The 20,466-nt window shown below is 41.9% G+C and overlaps 1 protein-coding gene across 1 annotated transcript in view; it reads left to right on the top strand.

The window, feature by feature from the left end:
- Positions 1-20,466, top strand: part of FASN (fatty acid synthase) — a 42,817-nt gene that overhangs the window by 186 nt on the left and 22,165 nt on the right. The window contains exons 2-16 of the mRNA XM_054293044.1: positions 5,787-5,933; positions 6,463-6,615; positions 8,253-8,426; positions 9,263-9,463; positions 9,889-10,011; positions 10,652-10,767; positions 11,006-11,140; positions 13,518-13,977; positions 14,332-14,519; positions 15,352-15,541; positions 16,967-17,061; positions 17,461-17,595; positions 17,866-18,069; positions 19,576-19,691; positions 20,133-20,308. Coding sequence (XP_054149019.1) covers positions 5,807-5,933; positions 6,463-6,615; positions 8,253-8,426; positions 9,263-9,463; positions 9,889-10,011; positions 10,652-10,767; positions 11,006-11,140; positions 13,518-13,977; positions 14,332-14,519; positions 15,352-15,541; positions 16,967-17,061; positions 17,461-17,595; positions 17,866-18,069; positions 19,576-19,691; positions 20,133-20,308 — 2,593 coding nt within the window. The 5' untranslated portion in view covers positions 5,787-5,806. The remainder of the gene's footprint in view (positions 1-5,786; positions 5,934-6,462; positions 6,616-8,252; positions 8,427-9,262; positions 9,464-9,888; positions 10,012-10,651; positions 10,768-11,005; positions 11,141-13,517; positions 13,978-14,331; positions 14,520-15,351; positions 15,542-16,966; positions 17,062-17,460; positions 17,596-17,865; positions 18,070-19,575; positions 19,692-20,132; positions 20,309-20,466) is intronic.

Genomic DNA, 20,466 nt, shown 5'->3' with positions numbered 1-20,466 from the left:
CCCCGCCAGTGCGCTGGGGAGGCTCCATCTTGCCCTCTGCGCCGGGTAGCCGATGAGGGTCCCTGGGCTCGGCGGGAGTCCGCGGGCTCGGTCCGCGCGACCGGAAGGTTCTGCTCCCGGCCCTGGGGTTGCCGCGCCCTGTTGCTGCGGGCCGCTCTCCCGTGGCCCACCGCGGTCGTTCTGGGGACAGTCTCCCATTTCAGCGGCCGGTTACCGCGCCGCAGCCTCGCACTCCGCCCGCCGGCAAGGTGCCTGCATTGTGGTGCTGGCGCTCGGCCATCTTGGTGGCGGACAGGGACCGTCCCGCCGCCACGGCCGCGACCTCCCGCAGCCGGGCCGAGCGGGATCGGGAACGCGGCCGGGCCCCGCTGTCCGCAGTCCTCGCGCGCGCCCGGCGGCAGCAGCTGCGCGAGGGGCCGCGCCCGCCGCGGGCCGGGTGGCCTCGCGCTGCCGCAGCTCGGGCGCCGAGCTCCGCACGGCCTCGAGTGGGCGCCAGGGCCGCACGGGCCGCTCCGCCCGGGCAGCGGGGCCGCGTTCTGCACGCCGTCCCGGGTTAGCACGAAGGCACGGTCCTGGCAGGCTGAAGAAGCTTGTGCGGGAGGATATCGGCGCTCGATATTGGGAAGGGAGATTCGCCAATAGGTTCTGGGAATCCATCTGAGAAAACGTGCCGTGTGTATTGCTAAACTGTTCTTTCCCACTTCAGTATAAACCAGCGGCCCACACGAAATAGCCCGGTGATCGTACACCAGTATGGATTTGACGATGCGTTTCTATTAGGAATGTGATCTTCTTCTCTCTTTGGTTGGTTTTGCACCTGCTTGGTTCTTAGTCCGAATTCCTTCCCTGGAATACAGCCCTATAAGATACCAAATACGTATTGTCCTGGCTAATAGTTTTATTTGGATGCTTAAATTTAAACAGGCAGTATTAAGGGTGTGTAAATTGCCTGCTCCGTCAGACCACCTTTGGGGGCTTTGGAGCACGTCTTGTCTTAAAAAATGGGAGAAGAAACCTCAAGCCACGTGAGCCAAGGATTCACCTTTTCCTGCAGCCTCTATCCTTCTTGGAACAAAGTGAAAAGAACAGTACATTGTGAAAGGCTGCATTTAGTGGGTGAATTCAAAGAATGAGGGCAGTTATGAACAGCTGTTTTACAAACGTGATATAGTCATACCGGGGACTTTAGATTTTTATACAGGTAACTTCTGACAACTTGGGAATCAACCAAGCTGTGTTGATTCCATGAATAAAGCTTAACTTACTCTTTCTCCAGTTACAGATTTGAACTAGATTGCATTTCCCCCTAAGTAGTGCTTTTTAAATATAAACACAATCTACTGCTTTTCATTTGTGTTGTGGTTGACAGGACAAATACTTACCTGAAGCAGAGGCATTTGAAAGGTCTTTGTTAAATTGAATCTGTAACATACAGATTGATGGTAGCCAAATGCTGTTAAAAGAATGAAAGCCAGACTGTGTTTGCCTCTCTTTTGTGAATGGGGTTTTTGGAGGCAAGCATTATACTCTTTGTAAGTGCAGTTTCTGTGTAAGGACAGTTTATTACAAATTTTAGAAATGATAGCCAGAGATTAGGAAATCTGGGTTGTGATGTAGTCATACTGAAAAACAAAGAAAACAGTCCTTTTGTCAATATCTGTGCTGAGGAAAGCTGTGGAGGAGTCATGAGTGTTTCATTTTACAATAATGAGAGATCCAGAAAAGGTGAAGATTTGGACTGTCTAGAAACAATAGCAGAACTAACTTTAAGGATTCTGTTCCACCATGATGAGAGCTATCAAAATAACAGTAAAATAAATACTTTGATCCCAAGAAAAGGAAATGTGCATCAGGCAAAACAAGATTTGGGTTTTATTTATCATTTCTTTGCAAACAGCTGTTTCTCCCTCCCTCTCCCCTTCCTTTCTTCACCAAACCCTAGGTGAACAAGGTACAGCAGAATAAGTTTATGTCCAGTGGTTGACAAGTCAGGTATGAGCGGGCAAAGGCATCAGATTATACCTTCACTTTGTGTTTTGGTTTTGGATTTTTTGGCTTTTCTTTCTCTCTATAAGCTTATATGCTTAATGGTCCGAGGGTAATTTCTGTAGGGAAGCAGTAAAGTATTGTAAAAAAGTTGTACAGCTGCCAGGGATGGTAGAAAATGATGGTTAATGCTTTTTAAATTAATTTTTGGTGCCCAGTTAGTGAGGGACTGGAAAAAATGTTTTAAAGGCAATAGAAAACAGTATTTCAACTTAAGAGCAGCTTTGATACCAGAAGGGATTGTTAATTATTACTAGTCACAAACTGAATGAGTTAGCAACACAATAGAATTGCTAAAAAATATTGTGCAAATCCAACAAGATGGTAGTTTAGGCTTAACTGAGGTGTCTACTGCACTGATACTTCGAGGGGAAGGGAGGGAAGGGAAGGTCGGCTGTAGTGTGTTTGCTTCTCTCCACTCAAAAACGCTAGCTGTCTGAGGAGAATTCACAAACTCAGTTCAAGCAAATGCATAGGATAAACTGAGGAAGAAGAATGGTAGATGTCTGATTGGATTCAGAAAATACAGCCTTAAGAAACAGAAGACTCCTGTTTGTCCCTCTTTATCTTCTTTGCCTCCTATTTGGACCTGTTGCTTTTGAACATTTCACTCATCAGAGGTAGTAGGAGCAGTCTGTTTGTATATTTTCTGTAGTCTAGTCTCCTTTAGAACATCTGTAGAAATAAATGTTCTTTCTTGATCTGTGCTATGCCCTATACTTGAAAATCTGTCAATGTACTGTGTTGCTGCGTATAGGCAAAAAATGCTCTATGGAAAACACGTCTCTAATAAAGTAAAATAATAATGCAATACACCATTTGGGGGCAAAGACAATGAACTTTAAAATGGTTTACCTGCTTACTATCTGTCAAGGAAGACTGAAAATATTGTTGGTAACTGTAACAACTACAGTAATCGCTGTTTAATTGGGAATGGCTTAATATTCATGACTTTTCTTCTGACCACTCTTGTTTTTCAACAGCAGATGCTCTCTGCTGTCTGCTGCTTAATCCATAATTTTTATTTTATCTTAGATGTATACATTTGGAGCTCTTTGTGGCAAGTCTGAATCTTTCTGGTTCTTTGTGTATTAAAATATTTTAATTTGTGGCTCTTCTTACCCAAGTTAAAATTATCTTCTTGGCTCTTATTCTTCTAATTTTGATTACTGCAACATCTTTTTCTCCACCTTTGACATAGTCTTGCTCAACTACATTCAAAACAAGTTGGCAAAAATTGTTTTGTTAATGAATTTCATTACTTCACTGTCTGAAAGCAATGTTTTGTGGATTGGTTTTACCCAGATAGAGTTTTTCTGATACTTCCGGAAAAGAGATGTGGGATGAGAAGGAACAATCAGATAAGTCATGTTTCAGTCCCCTGAAACAGAAATTATGTTTCTCTCCCTAGAGATCATCACCCAAAGAGCTGAGGTATAAAATTGGGTCATACTTAAGTTATCGTTCTTGTATCTCATATCTTAAATAGTACACTTTGTGCCCAAGATCTCTCTTTCCCTGCCCCAGCACAGAAATGCTGAAAGTGTAGTAGACTTGTGGCTCTTGGTTGGTTTTCACAGGTACAGTGATGAAGCCAGTAATAAAACTGACTTGCTAGTTTTGTGTGGGTGGGAAAGCTCTTCAGCTCTGAGTGGACTGGGCCTATTACTACCGACTTAAGTTTTGGGGACTAGTTTCTCAGTAAGGGCTTTGCTCGATTTGGCCCTTAATGTTTTTGTGGTTTTTTTTTAAACGAACAAGAGTTGAATAGACCTTCTGTTGCTTGGGTGTTTGACACAAGACCTAGAAATCCAAGATGTCCTTGTGGGAGCACTTGTTTCTGCTCCCAGAAGGAATGGACTGGGTGAAGTAATCATCTCTTCTGCTTCGGTGTTAGGTATTGCATAATTCCACAGTTACTCCACAGATGTAAATCAGGATTACTGCTGAAGGAAAGAAGGGTGAAAGAAATCGGGCAGCCTCTGTGGTGTTACATTCTGGCAGAGCTACACCTCAGCTGTACAGAGGCTCTGCTTTCCTTCTGCACAGCCCAGCAACCTCGTGCAGCTCTGGGAAAGTGTCATTGTGCCTGAGCAGTGTAGTCCGTGGATGGAAGAGTGGCCTGTTTCTTGCTCAAAGGCATCAGGAAGTCCCAAAAGAGGCTGCAAAACTATGCCCAAATGAAACGTCCTGAGTTGGAAAACCAGCCACTAAGCACTCATCAGAGAGACTCCATTAGTGCTGTATTTTGGAGAAGATGATCAAGCACCAGCAGCACTTAAGCAATGGGCCTGCATGCCACTATGTAGCATAATACCTGATGGAAGCCAAACTTCAGGTCTTTCATAACAAACCTTTTCCTTCAAAGTTTTTAAGGCAGACTTGCAGTTGTTTGAATACCTAGTTTCCTTTGTGTTTTTTACTTGTTTAAAATCCCATGCATTAAAGAATAGTTTGCCTCTGCTTACCAGAAGAATTATTTAAGGAAGTACTGTGAATGTTTACTTTCCCTTTGGTTCCTGCAGCTGCAACTTTTATTTATTTTCATATTTAAAAAAGCTCCCATCATATATATGGGTATTTCCACTACTCCTTAAACTTGTCTACTTAGGATCTAAAATTATAATTTGAATTTAACTTCAACATCAAGTTAACTTGCCTCCTCTCTACTTAGTTGTTAATATTTTTTTTACTGTAGTAGAAGATAAAGGAGTGTATTATACGAGCTATCATTTGGTGCTGTGGTCTGATACAGGTGCCCTGCCATGCTATGTTATGCAACATGATGCTCTCCTGTGGTATTTGAGATTGGGGTGTTGAATACAAATTTCTTGGGACAACAGCTGATGGTTTTCATCCTGTATGTATTCCAGATCTGTTCTGCCAAAGCATATCTTAAAGCACCACTCTCTATCATACAGTCAGTACCACATTCACAGTTCTTTAAACATGTGGCAGTGCAGGGTCCAGTTAGGAAACACTTTAGATGTAACACTTAATTCTTTGGTTTTAACATTTAAAATTATCCTGAATTGTACTGTAATCTTTTGTTTTGTGTGAGTTTTCTCCTCTGTGTGTTTATAGGGGGGTTGTTTGGTTTTTTGTTGTTTGGTAGGTTTGGTTTGGGGTTTTTAGTCAGGTTTTTGTTTGCTCAGAGTTAATGGGGGGGGGTTAGGGTTGTGTTACTTACCTGGGGGGGGGTGGTTTTGTGCAGTCTTGTAGTTTTGTTTGCTTGGGGTTGGGTTTTTTTTCACATCCAACAAATCTTTTGATTATTGATTCTTAAGTTAGCATTTAACTTCGGAATGATTGTAGAACTTGTTTTGCTACCTGTTAGGTTTGCCTTGTAATTATGTATTTTACTATATGTATTTCATAATTTCTCCACCCACCTGTGCTCCAGCATGTTAATCTTTCTTCTCTGCTGACTTCATAGAGGCTCCACATTTAGTAGAGGTAGACTTACTCATTTTCTGATTGTCATACAGAAACTGGTGGTTCTCTGAGCCTGATGCTCCTTCAGGATCGTTTTTTTTTTCATCCTTATCAACCCCACAGGTCTTATGGTCCATTTGATTAGTTGGGATGTCTTTTTATTTTAATAGTAGAGACTCTGTGGGTTGTTCCTGTGTGGGTGTTCCTGCAAATATGCTTGTTTGTCACAACATGTCAGGAAGACAAGACACATATACTTTCCTCTGTGTGAAATCTTACTAGCCTTATTGCTTTGTGGATCTCAGCAACAGGGAGAAGTTAAGAGATGGAGGACGTGGTGATTGCAGGCATTGCAGGAAGGCTGCCAGAATCTGACAACTTGCAGGAGTTTTGGGAAAACCTGCTTAATGGAGTTGATATGGTCACAGAGGATGATCGGAGGTGGAAACCAGGTGAGTGCTTATTGTCCCTCCTTTTGGAGCCCTGAGTTCTGAGTGTTTTAGAGGAATTATCCTATGAAAAGAGAATTTATGAGATTGAAATCCTTCCAGACTTGAATTAACTTCTGGTAAATCATCGAGAAATTCAGTAGCAGAATACTTTTTTGAAATGATTTGCAGAAGTCAAAAGCAGCTTTTCTTTTTCGTTTAATTGGTGACTGACTGGAACCACTGTTTAGACTATATGTGCTTGGTACAACTTGCCAAAGTAAAAATGGTTAAACTGGATAGGTGTCCTTTGCTGCTATATCCAGGGGAATTCTAAAAATTACAATTGTTTTTGCTAATGCAGCATTCTCATTCCCAGATGAGGTAGGTCAGTAGATACTCATGCAACCCTCTGAGTACTGCGCATGGGAGTAAGGTTTCATGTGTAATTGAAAATCAGCTGTGGTCATTCTGGTCATTCTGTACTGTCTCTCAGCTTGTAGCCGCTTCACCGTTTATGGATTTTGGGACTCTGTCAAATTTTTCTTCCCAGGAATTTATGGACTGCCCAAGAGAAATGGAAAGCTCAAGGACCTAAGCAAATTTGATGCCTCTTTTTTTGGGGTTCACCCCAAACAAGCTAACACAATGGATCCTCAACTTCGCTTGTTGTTGGAAGTTTCTTATGAAGCTATTTTGGATGGAGGTAAGTGGCTGAATGACTGAAGAGGGAGAATTAAGCTGTATTGTCTCTCTGTAACAGGTGTAGACATGCACTTGTGTGATGAGAACTCTGACAAGGGAAAGCCATCACATTAGAGAGGAGATCCAAGACATGCTATGAGGCTACTAGATCCCAGTATAAGGGTTACAACAAAGCTGTTGTCTCTGGAACGCAAACAAAGAAATCAGTGCAGACTGCTAGCAAATCTGTACCTGTATCATATGGTACAACCACAAACCAGTGTGACAGAATCACTTCAACAGTCAATGGTTCTAGAGCTTTTCTGTTTTCCTCTACCCTAACATTCCGTAATAATTCCTTTGTAAAAGGAAAACAAGGATGACTTGATTAGAATTCTCATGCATGGTCTAAAAGAATGACAGATGGCCTGATGTATTCCTGTCTAATGGCCAGATTCTTGGAAAGCCTGTAGAATTTGTTCTGTTCCTAAAGAAGGCTTTCCTAGGAAGTGTGCTTTCAGAAATAGGAGTCTCTCTCTTCTATCACTGCCAGTGTTTTGAGATTTTGAGTTACTTATCCACCGAGCCAAGAAGTTTATTCTTCATGTTAATTAGTTTCTTGTCAGAACATAAGCAGATAGGGAAAAAGTTGGAACCACCTCACTAGTACTGACTAGTTACAAATTGAAAGAGGGTGAATTTAGGTTAGATATGAGGAAAAAATTCTTTACTGTTAGGGTGGTGAGGTATTGGAAGACGTTGTTCAGGGAGGCTGTGGGTTCCCCAATCCTGGCAGTGTTCAAGGCCAGGTTGGGTAGGGTCTTGAGCAGTGTGGTATAGTGTAAGATGTCCCTGCCTGTGGCAGTGGGGGTTGGGATAAGATGATCTTTTAAGGTTCCTTCCAACACTTAACATTCTGTGACTTACTGAAATGAATTTTTGCTTCTCTGCTTGTAAGCCCCCATCTGGAGATTGAATATTTGTCTCCAGAACGCCTTAAGCACAGAGAAGAAACAGCAGAGGTTTCTGACAGTAGACCTTGCTATGTGTTTTTTTTAGAGCAAAGTTGTTTCTTGTTCTGGTTGTTGGCTGGTTTTATACTTAAGAATTCTCATGTCTGTCTTGTACTCCAGATCTCAGCTGGAGATAGATACTGATGTGCTCACATGACATTTCATGTGCTGTGATTTTTCTCCCATTCAGTCTGCTCCTTTTCTCTCTACTGGAAATCAACAGTTAGCTTCTCCTGTCAGCATTTGTACTTTTCGTAGTCCATGCACTTTTTTGCACAAGACTCTAGCAATGCCCAGCTAGGCTGAAAAGCTTTGTCAGGGCAAAGTATGTTCTGGCGGAAAGCCAATACCAAACTTCTGATGGACTCTGAAGTAAGACATGTAAGGTCTGCAGTTGAAACTGTTAAAAGGTTAGTAAGGGTAAGGGAACAATGCTGTAAGGTCTGCAGTTGAAACTGTTAAAAGGTTAGTAAGGGTAAGGGAACAATGCTGCAGGAAACTGTTAAAAGGTTAGTAAGGGTAAGGGAACAAGGCCTGCCAGAAAGGGGCAATAAAAAGTTTTTGGGGAACTGATGCAAGTGAACCTGATTTCTCCCCAGTTTGCCCTTCATTTTGTTTACTGTAATCTACCTTCCAATCCCCATAGGTATTAATCCAGGCACCCTCCGTGGCACAGATGCAGGTGTATGGGTTGGTTGCAGTGGGTCAGAGGCTGGTGAAGCCTTTAGCCAAGATCCAGAAGAGCTTTTGGGATACAGTATGACTGGCTGTCAGCGTGCTATGCTTGCCAACAGGATTTCCTACTTCTTTGACTTTAAAGGTAAGTGTCCCCCCAAACCTGTTGATGCTGATCAGCAATTGCAGTTTCAACATGATTGTACCACAGTTGCTGTAGAGGACTGGAATGGATATTATGGCACAGATCCCTTTTGGAAGGAGAAAATAGCATGTAACTGTTCTTAGTTACATACGAAAAGTAAAAAATATGTAGTGGCTATATGATAGGACTCCCTGTAAGGCTTTTTATAACTGAGCTGCTGCTGCTGGTGTTCATTTGAAAGGTGGTGATGTCAGGAAGCCTTTATGGCCTTTGGACTGCTGTTTGGTACCAAGATGTGTGGAAGTCGGCTAGACCAGAGATAGACTGCTATTGACTGTAACAGTTGGGGGTTTTTTTTAAGTAAAGTGGAAGAAGTAGGTGAGCCGCAGAAATGATGCAATTGCCAGCATGGGCATGATTCAGTCCATGTATGGTATTGAAGGGAATGGAGAAATGGTAGTTGATGTGGATTGCAGCAGAGAACAGAGATAATGGCAAAGGCAGCATCAGGAAGGACAAGGGATTTTTATTGACGAGAATGGGTAATTAGATGAGACTTGCCTGTAAAGCTGCGTTCTCTTTTTGACGGAGAGACAGAATTTTTAAAAATGCCCTTAAAGCAAATCTGTTCACAATTTTTTCCCACTTTTCTCATGCCATACCTTCTAAGTAGGCAGAGATGGTGATTCTAGCCTCCCATGGCATCAGGTTTATGTGCTATGTTCTGAAGCAACTCTTATTTAACATTGTTTTTAATACGCTTCTTGTAATCCCATCCTGTCGTCTTTGGAGAAGAATTTAGGATATTAAGGTTGTTTTTCCTTATGTTTTTTAAGGACCAAGCCTCACTGTTGACACAGCCTGCTCCTCTAGTCTCGTTGCTCTGGAAAACGCTTATAAGGCAATTCGTCATGGGCGGTGCAGTACAGCCCTAGTAGGCGGGGTGAACCTCTTGCTGAAACCCAACACATCTGTGCAGTTCATGAAACTGGGTCTGCTTAGTCCTGATGGTGCCTGCAAGGCTTTTGATGCTTCAGGTAAGGCATAAGTACAAAAGCTTATGTTGTATGAGAGTAACTTACTGTACAGTCTGTGACCAGCTACTCTTTCAATACAGCAAAGAGCTAACCTTGTAGTTGTTCCAATGTGCACTGTTTGCGCCATACCCTGATCTATGTTGCATCTTCTATTGAACCTGGAAAATTAACTGAGAGGAAGAAACTGATACATATGGTTCATCCCTCTGCCTCTGGAGAAAAATTTGCTGTCTCTTGATGGAAAATTTCTGTTGTGAAATTTATGAGCACTGTATCTTTCTAGGTCATGACATTTTTCTTTAAAAGAAATAGATATGTCATATTCTCAAAACAGTCTGTTATAAGCAGTAATCTTCCTGCATGGTGTTTGGCAACATTTTACAAGGCAAAGCAGAAGTCATGACTTGTTCCCTCTCTGTTCTCAGGAAATGGATATTGTCGCTCTGAAGCTGCTGTTGTTGTTCTTTTGACCAAGAGATCTATGGCTAAGAGGATCTATGCCACAGTTGTAAATGCTGGAGTTAACACTGATGGCTTTAAGGAGCAAGGTAGGTCTTGAGCTGCTGAAAAGTGAGATACCTACAGAACTGTTCAGTCTAGAGTCTTGGCCATAAAAAGTGGTCTGTTGCAGGGTTCTTTAGATGTTTTAGAAATTTTTTTTGTGTTTGGGGATTTTTTTTCATTTTCTGGTTTTGATAATGCAAAGTTCAGGACCCTGTTTTGTAAAAAACTTAAAGGAGAAAAGCGGTGGTTTTTGCTGAAATAACAGCAGTGTTCTCTTGCTAGTTCAGCATTCCTTAAGACATCTCTGCAGTAACTTCTGCAGTGATGGTAGCAATGTAAGTATAGTATTATAACTGTAAAGCTCTTACCCTGCTGTTGTCGAGCTTCTCCTGCTCTCCAGTTGTGGTGACAGAAAGCTTCATGTGTTTTATTTAACCTAGAAATCTAGTATTCTGTTAACCAGTATCTTTCCACCCTAGCCTAACTCATTGCTTTAGGTTAATTCCTGGTTCCTCTGCTCTTCTTACAAAGAGCCCGAGAGTTTGGTGCTAAGAACATGGTGAAAAGGTCTTTAGTTTGGCTTTTGGGGAGAGACCTGGCAGCCTAAAGTAAATGAAAGGATGCTAAAATCAGAACAGGAAGTACCTGATAGGAGAGTGGAATTGATGGCAATTTTGATCCTAGGTGTGACATTCCCATCTGGACAGATGCAGGAGAAGTTGATCAGATCTTTGTACAGCGAAAGTGGTGTCAAACCTGAAGAAGTGGAGTATATTGAAGCTCATGGGACAGGCACCAAGGTCAGCATGGTCTCTTAGGGACTGAGTGTTTTCTTCCCTTGCATTTCTTGCCACACTTTCCATTAAATTATTCTTTGTTTTCCCAAAGTAAAATCCTTCTGCCTTCTACCAATTAGTAGAGTATATTCTGCTTCACAACTTTTGGACTTTGCCCAAACACCATAATCTTTCAGATTTCTCTTTTGGGGTGTGTTTTGGAAGTGCTGGCTAATAGCCATTCTGATTCTCTTCATACTAGGTTGGAGATCCACAGGAAGTAAACAGCATTACAAGTATCTTCTGTGACTGTGAGCGGGAGCCACTGTTGATCGGATCAACCAAGTCAAATATGGGTCATCCAGAGCCTGCCTCAGGGCTTGCTGCATTAGCTAAGGTAACAGGAGACTTGAGAAGGAAAATTTGGGATGGTGGGTAACACCAGTGTATGGGGTTTTGTTTGTTTGGTTTAGGGAAAATCTGCATTGATTTAGGGTGTTCACTGATAATTATAAGAACTCAGATGTTTCTCATTAACTACTTGCCTCACATATGAATACTTTTAAAAGCTCATGTGGCTGTCCTGCAAACCAAATGCTTAGGTGGCCCTCTGCTGTGTTCACACACTTCAGTTGCCGCTTCCTACTGAATTCTGTAGGAGCATAGCTCTGCTCAGAATGAAGGCTTTGGGATCCTTTTGTTAATCCTTGTTGTTTACTTTGTCAGTCCTTACACTGGACCTTCCAACAGAGCTCTGCTGCAAGTTGTTCGGGTTTGAGGCACATACATGTAGAGAGATTTAGATGTTTGGAGTAGATGACAGTGACCAAAGATGAGAGGCAGTGTGGGCTTTCAGTGCCAAAAGAGCAGCTGATCTTCTGGCTTTCTGTCAGGGACGTGTCATCTCTTCCTCTTCTCTCTTAGGATGGCAGGAAGCCAGGTGAGTTCTCTGGGATGAGGCTACCAGCATGAATAACTGTCTGTCTGTCTGTCTTAGCAACCAGCTTGCTAACTACTGCTGTAGGCAGACAGTCATCTATTGGCTCTGGCTGCTAAACTGCTTAGCAGAGAGCTAGCTAATGTTCACACTTGTTTGTAAGCCTATTACTATAGAACCTTGCAAACCAAAGTCACATATACTGCCACTGCTAGAATTTTAGACTCTTCGAAGTGGTTGCTTGTGACCCAAATACAACTCACTGTGTAGTAGCCTCACCTGCATGGCAATAGCAGTGTCCATCTCTCTGTAGAGAAAAGTTTAGGGTTTTTAGTGCCTTTATCTCTGACTGACACATTCTTCATAGAAAGAACGATAGCCTAGTCATAAAATAAGCTTCTCAATCCATACTGTGTTGTATGTAACAGTTTGTTTAGTGTAGTTCTGTGATTTGTCAGGACAGGATCATAACTTTGAGGTGCTGTTGCCCCCCACCTCTACACCAAAACCAGTGTTTCTTAGACAGTAACTGTCTCAGTATGTCTTCAGTTTGTATAAGTGTTTTCTTCTGGAATTCCATAAAATGCTGCTATGTGAGGTATCAGGAAATTTGATCTTGAAAGTATCAGGTTTCAGACTTGCAGATAATCCATTAATTATATGGACAGGTAGGAATGAAACTAAGGCTTGCTGAGGCCTCTTCAGTCAAATTCTGATGAGGAAGGGAAAACTCACCTGCATCTTTGAATTACTCAGCCTGTCTAATCACTTGCCTTGCAACCAAGACAAAGCTTTTTGGTGGCACTGGTGGTATGCTCACTATACTGTGCTCTCAAGCCTAGGTAGAAACCATGGCAAACCTAAAGTACAATATATATCAGTGTAAACCAGCAGCACATTCAAAGTGCATCGTATTGTAGGTGTAGGACAGTATGCATGAAAATCCTTACAGCTTTAAACATGTTGACTGTGAGTTGAAGTTGTATATTTATACTGGCTGTTCTCCCAGGTAAGCTGCTATGTCTGATAGTCAACTTGAAAGAGCAGTTCCCAAGACAGTATGTCTCTCTGACCATTCTGGGGTGATGAAGGAACTGTCAGACATACAGAGCACACTGTGTTTGCAGCTGACCTTGTTGCCTGCAATTTACTGGGCGTGTTCTGCAGATGAATGTGGGCTTGGTGTCATGAGCTGTATGTAGAGAGAAGCTACTGAGAGAAGGGAGCTCTTGCTTTTTTTGGCACAGATATTTTGGTCCTCACACTGTTTCAGTACTTTCCTTTGGCTCTGCCAGTTCTGCCCAGTCTGCTGTTTCTGCTTTTTTGAATCAAGAAGACAAAAAATGGGTGTAAAGCATCAAGCAGACTTCTTTACCAGTGCTTCAGCTTGATTCTTTTGCAGCAAAGCAAGAAATAGGAGCATTTTGTTGCAATAAGGAGGAGGATTTGTGAATGCATGTGACTGGGAAGGGATGGAGTGGAATGTGATAAAGGGATAGGATCTGAAAGGGAAAAAAGATGATGTGATAGTCTTAGTACCTAGGCTGTTTTTCCAGCAAGACTGCATGGCTTGCCAGTTAGAAAGAGACTGGAAGCTAAACTTTATGCTATTACGCTCAACTTCCCTGCTGACTTCCTGCATGGTCTGAAAATTTGCCTAGGTGATGCAGTTGCTACCTCAGTAACGTCAATAATGCTATTCTCTGAAATGTCCCCTTATCCAAACATAGAGAACTGTTTCAGAATATGCTACATGGTCATTTGTAGTAAAAAAGTAACAAAAGAATGTGTGTCATGAGACAATGTGGAGCACAGAGCATTCTGTTTTTTCTTTCAGGTCATTCTCTCTCTAGAACATGGGCTGTGGACTCCAAATCTTCATTTCAATACCCCAAATCCAGATATTCCTGCCTTACAAGATGGCTCCCTGGAGGTAGTTTGTAAACCAACACCAGTGAAAGGTGGCCTTATCGGTATCAACTCTTTTGGTTTTGGGGGTGCTAATGCTCATGTCATTCTGAGGCCAAATAAGAACAAATGCCAACCTCTGGAGACTAGTAACATGCTGAGGCTGGTTCAGATTTCTGGCAGAACCCAGGAAGCTGTGGAAACACTAATTCAAGAGAGCAGAAAACATGGAGAATGCAGCCCATTTGTAAGCCTGCTCAGCGACATCTCTGCAGTTCCTGTGTCCTCCATGCCCTTCAGGGGCTACACACTGGTTGGCACTGAAAATGACATAAAAGAGGTTCAGCAAGTTCAAGCATCTGGTAGACCACTCTGGTACATATGCTCAGGTAGGTGTGCAGCATTGAATCCAGGCTTTTCTATTCCTCTTTAGATCTGGGACTTGAGCAATTGTATTCTGTGCTCTGATGTTATTTTACAGTGTAGCATGAGGAAATATTTTGCAACTCTGTGACATGTTTAGGAGTCTTGTGTTTTCTGTATTTTATCAAAACCTTCCAACTTAACTGTCTTCTGATTATAGTGAAACCCAGCAAATAACAACCAGTGCCCAGTTTAAAGAATGTAAGAAATGTACAATGCTTTGCTCTTAGAATTCTTTAACTGCCAGAGGAAAGTGTGTTGTGTCTACTCCTGTTTCAGAGTATTACTAAAAGCTCACTTTCTCTTTGCCTATCCTGCAGGCATGGGAACACAGTGGAAAGGCATGGGCCTGAGCCTTATGAAGCTGGATCTGTTTCGCCAGTCTATATTGCGTTCAGATCAGGCTTTGAAGAACACAGGCCTTAAGGTCTCAGAGCTGCTGCTGCAAGCAAATGAGAGCACTTTTGATGACACTGTTCATGCATTTGTTGGACTAGCTGCTATTCAGGCAAGACTCAGTGGGCTAGGGGAGGGGGGTAGTGGACTCAATCTACATAAGCACCTTCTGCTAATGTGTCTGTTTGGCTGGTAACACTTTATATCAATTTATGGAAGCTTGTTTTGTGTAATCAGCAAGTGGCAGCTGTTGGAAATACCTCTCTGAGAGGAGGGAGTGCATTGTCCCCTTGGCAGTTTCAGGCTTTGCCACTTTGAAGTACATAACAAAATTTTTGGTATAGATAGTCTTGGCTTCACTGCTTTTTTCTTACAAGATGTTTGGACTGATACTGGTCTGAACTGATTTGCATGTGTATCCATGTGTATATGTGACACAGTTTCTTCCATTAAGAGCTTTAGGAATGTCTTTAAGTTTTAGGCAAATGTTTGTGCCAAGGAGCAAGGTTCCATTTAATGTCTTCTAAAATTTGTTCTGAAATGAACTAAGTCAAGCTGAATGAAGCATCTTCATGATTCTGAGTGTCAATGTGGTATTCATGGTTTCTTAATAAACTAGAGGCCAAGCTTTTAAAGTGATCTGGAAAGCTGGTCTTAGCCTCTTACTTTGTACAGATACATTCTTGGCAGCCTTTTATCATTGGAAATACTTTCTCAGTGGAAAATTACATTGTGAAGAGGCCCAGACAATACTGGAGTTGCATGATGATTCTTGGGATTGCTTTGAAAGGAGGATGGAGCTGTAGTTGTGGGGAAAAGCAAAAGCAGTGAGGCCAAGAATGTCTGAAACAAAAAGTTTATTATGTACTTGCTACGTGTGTGTACCTTTGAGGCCTGACACCTGCTTACTGTGGCATGGAATCTAATTTTACTTCTGCTTGCAGATTGCTCAGATTGATATGCTGAAGGCTGCAGGTCTGCATCCCGATGGGATTGTGGGCCACTCAGTGGGAGAACTAGCTTGCGGCTATGCAGACAACTCCTTAAGTCATGAAGAAGCCATTCTTGCTGCTTATTGGCGGGGACGATGCGTTAAAGAGGCCAAATTGCCACCTGGAGGAATGGCTGCTGTTGGTAGGTACACCCTTAGCAAAAGAGCGATACAGGAATGTGCATCTGATCTCTATTGTATGTCATTGGGATAAAACTGGTCTCTGAAACTATCATGTCTGTAAAATCTTGGCCACTGTATCCTCCTCTTTGTTTTCTTCTGATGTAGAACAGGCTCTTAAGTATTTAAGTGGATAAAATGGTAGTGATCTCTGTCCTGGAATACATCAACATTTTGGTAACCATCCAAAATTTAAGTGGAAATGGAGAGATTTATTGCCAAGTGACCAATGAAAGGCTTCATAAATAATACCTTGAAATAAGGTAAAAATGTAAAGCATTGAATTTTTTTGCTCTCTATAGATTTGTATCATACACACACAGATGTGTGTGTGTATGTATGTTGGGGGTTTTTTGTAATTTTTTTTCCAAAGGGGACTTGTGATTGTCTGCAGGAGTAATAAGATGTGAAAACAGTAAGCCACTGTGATGTAGTGGGCAGCTGGCTAGTGGAATTTACTGTGGCCTAATAGCACTTGGGAATAAGCTTTCTCCTGAACAAGCTTTACTCTGTGTCTATGTAAGTCATATCATTTTGCCTACTGTCAGGTAAAATTTTGGACCCAGCAGTTTTGCTTTGTAGTGCAACTTTATAGTGACTTACATGCTTAAAAGTAAAATTATTATTGGTAGCACTGTTGTTCTTCTGTTTCTTATTGGATGCAGGGTCAATTAAAACCTGAAAACACTTTGGAGAAAAGTTGTTGCAGGTATAATGCTGTCTGTTGGATTAGAACACTTGCAATAATCTCAGATTTCTTAATTTAGGTAATGCTCCAGAGGACTACCTACCTAATTAAGCTTTCTCCCCCCTTGAGGTTAAATAAATTACACTCTTATCATAGAATTTGGAAGTCTACATATAGTATGTTTTTGATAATCTAATGTTGAGTTCAAGTTCTTCCTGTGACTTGTATCTGTGTAATGTTATGACCAGATGCTTCATATTTAATCTGACATGCCACTAGAGTTACTGATTTTTATGGCTATTTTCTGTCTCTCAGCAATCCAAGCTAGAGCAGGGGAGAGAACACATGGGCTTGGCTCCTAGAAACTAATGGCAACATGAGACTAAACAACCACTTCTGCAGCTTCTTTGAAAGTGTGGGGGTTACCCCCACCTCATTCATTAATGGGATGGTGCAAAGATTGGGCCTTGTGTTCATCTTAACTGTGATAAATGTCATGGTAAAGCTCTAGGGTAAATATTCTTAGCTTTTGCAGAATTGCTTTGGAGGGGAGAGGGAGGTACCCATCAGTCTCTTGCGAGTATTTCCCAATTTTGCAAAGTGCTGAATTGAGCAGAGTGACTGTGCACTTAATATTTCCTCCTCTTATGAGGTTCATAACTAGAAACCTTTTTTTTTTCCTGTGGCCTTCCTTCTGCAGGTCTGACATGGGAGGAGTGTAAACAACGCTGTCCTCCAAATGTGGTACCAGCCTGTCACAACTCTGAGGACACTGTCACTGTTTCGGGGCCTCTGGTAAGCATGAAACTGACACAGTGTGTACCGGGATTGTGAGTAGGACCTGCAAAGTTCAAGTTTGAAGAAAGCATGAAGCTTACTTAGAGTGCAGCTGCTTGAAAAGGGGAGCTGATTGAAGTGGTGGAGTGGACATAATACATTGTATAAACTTAGACACTCAAATAGTCTGTGGGAGGAAGTGATATTGGTGCCTCAGTAAGCTAGTAATAAAATCTCTTCTATCCATGGGCATAGAGGAGGATAAATTATAAGACTGAGAAGGGCAATAACTTCATCACTGCTGTGGCTCCCCTTAAATGGTAACTGATAAAGGGTATGGAGGGACTACACTGGCTTGTACAAATACCTATTATTTTGTGAGCTTCTCTCTTAGTTCACTTATGTTTTTGTTCTTAGGACTCTGTGAATGAGTTTGTAGCCAAACTGAAGAAAGAGGGTGTGTTTGCAAAGGAGGTGCGCAGTGCTGGCGTCGCCTTTCACTCCCATTACATGGCATCTATTGCCCCAGCACTGTTCAATGCTCTGAAAAAGGTAATATTGCATGGCTTATGCTCTGACACCTGGGTTGCCTATAGGTTATGTTGAGCTTGAGGGGACTCCTTTTTTCAGAAGGAAGAGAAAATCTCTTGAAGAGCATGTAGACCTCTGTGAGATTTGATGTTTGAAATCACTTGGCCTGGAGCAGGAGGATGTCCTGAGCAATCAACCTGCAAAAAGGAGGAGCTGCTTGCTTTTGCTGATCCTGTTGTTCTCTGTGACTTGTAACTCTTTCTCCTGTCCGTCTTTCTTGACTGTCTGTAGGTCATTCCACACCCTAAACCTCGCTCAGCACGATGGATCAGTACATCTATCCCGGAATCTCAGTGGCAAGGTGATCTGGCTAGGAATTCCTCTGCAGAGTACCATGTGAACAACCTCGTGAATCCAGTGCTGTTCCATGAAGGTCTGAAGCATGTTCCAGAGAATGCCGTTGTTGTGGAGATTGCTCCACATGCTCTTTTACAGGTATCCTATTTGATCATCATGCTGTTACAAGGAGTTTGAAGGTCTGATGACCCTCAAACTGGGGAAGACTGCAGCTTTTTTTTTTTCCCCCCTAGTTCTGAGAGTACTTGCTTCCTTCAGTACTTCTGAGCTTTTCCCAGTTTTAATGTTTTGGGGTTTTTTTGTTTGTTTCTTCATGATTTTTTAGGGGGTGCTGTATGTTAATATTAAAAATAAAAAAATTTTTAAAAATCGCTAACACACTACCACTTCCTTACCCAGAAATTCACATTACTGCTGCTGTTTGTTCCTATGCACTTCAGATAACTGATAGCCAGCTTTCTGAACTGCATATAATGAGTAAGGAAAGCATTTCATTGTTTGGATCTAATGGAGAGTGTGTACAAAATTTATGGTGGAGTGAGACATGCAAAGAATTAACGGACCTTCTCTATGAAAAAAATCTTTTACCATCTGTACTCTGAATTTGGATTGAGGTTTTGTCTTAAGAGGTGGTGGATAACAGTGGTGTTTTCCCCTCTTCTCCTAGACCAAGTAGACTGAAACCACAGAAGCTTACTTTCTTCTTAAACTCCTTTCTCTAATGAGATCAGATCATTATTCTTTTCTCCGCACCCTATCAAAATTGATTCTTGTGGAATTAGCTCCATAGTAGAGAGTGCAGAACATGAGGTGCATTGGGAAACACTTGCTCCTCAGGATCAGTGGTGTGGTCTTGTCTGTGTCTCTTAAGTCTCAAGGACTGGTCTTTTTTATTTGGTCAGTGGCACGCAAGAGGAGAAGTCTTAGGAAGAATAATAATTACTCATGATCAAGATTAACAGTTACACAGTGCTTCTTAGTTTCAGCCCAGTGTATTTTTACTATGTCATGTTCATCTTATGCTTTGAAAGTGATTTGAAGGGAGAATCAAGAGTACTGTTTTTAAATTGGGCATATATTTTTTCGATAGAGACTTTATGCCTCATGTTGAAATCATTGAACAATTTTGGACTCTAATGCAAGTGACTAAGACTTCATTGTCTGTGTTTGAAAGTATCCTGATTTTCTCATGTAAAGACCATGGGATCAAATTGAAGAGAAGATAAAAATTGGGTCAGGTGTTCAAGGCTGAGTTTTTTGGTCTAATAGCTTATGCTTGAAAGATGCTCTAGGATACTTCAGGCCATAAGGTGCTGCTCCTGGCAAGGGAGTGTGTGCAAGTGGGAGGCATGAGACGGTGACTTAGCAGTTTTTCAAGTGCAGGTTGTGGTTTTACCTCACAGTCTACTTGGGAGTGTTTTGGCAGAATTACATTAATATTGTGTAGGTTCTGCTTTATTAGATGTGCAACAGCTAGGGTTGCTGGAAGGGTACTCTTCCCTGTTAAAGTGGTGTTTGTGCCAGCAGCTAGCACTGAGCTCTTGGCACAGATGCATAAGTGGTTTGGACACGATAGACAAAAATTCACAGACAAAGTAGTAAGTAATGCCTTCCACCAGTGATTTATGGATTCTGCTTGACCAGGCTATCTTGAAGAGAACTTTGAAACCAACTTGCACCATTCTGCCTTTGATGAAGAAAGATCACCAAAATAATTTGGAGTTCTTCCTAACCCAGATTGGCAAGATTCATTTAACTGGGTAAGGAGACATGGGGAGGAGGATAAGTGGGATAACAGAAGGGAATTCAGGTCTCTTCTCTAATATGCATGTCTTCATATGGAATCAAACACTCCTTCAAGAAACCTTGAAATAAATGGGATGTGCATTTGTGCTTTACATACTTAGCATGCTCACTTGTGAAGTGTTCCTGTGGGTTAGAGACTGCTTGGTCAGGGAAGGTGCCTTCTAAAGAGAAGTCCCATTTTAAAGGCATAGGAACCTGGCACTAGCTTCTGGAAATAAATTTTGCATCTTATAGACTGTTAATTATAAATTTGGCTGCAGTAAGTGTTCATGGTACATCTGACATGGAGTTTGAGACCAATTACTGCCTGACCTCTTAAGTATTATAACCAATTTTTTTCCTTACTTTTTCTTCCCATCCCTTCTCCCATGTCTTGATTATTTTTGTCTTTTTAGGATAAATGTTCTTGGAAATAACTTGTTCCCGTCTATGGAATACCCTGTCCCTGTGGGAACACCCCTTATTTCTCCATGCATCAAATGGGACCACAGTCAGGACTGGGATGTTCCAACAGCTGAAGACTTTCCAGCAGGTTCCAAAGGCTCTGCATCTGCTTCAGTCTACAATATTGGTGTGTTGCTCATTTGGGGTCTATTATTTGTTTGTCACTTTCCTGCTTTACCTGTGTGTTTCCTTTTGTAATAGTAAGAATAGAATACTCAAAGCAGCATCCTGGAAGCCATCCTCTGAAGCTTAAATGTTTGGTTTGGATTGACAAAAACCTGCATC

Source organism: Melozone crissalis, unplaced genomic scaffold (genome assembly GCF_028551555.1).
Source record: "Melozone crissalis strain CALT ecotype California unplaced genomic scaffold, PUWL_Pcris_2 ptg000129l_1, whole genome shotgun sequence".
In the NCBI taxonomy this organism is placed as follows: domain Eukaryota; kingdom Metazoa; phylum Chordata; class Aves; order Passeriformes; family Passerellidae; genus Melozone; species Melozone crissalis.
This window is presented reverse-complemented; position numbering and strand designations above follow the sequence as displayed.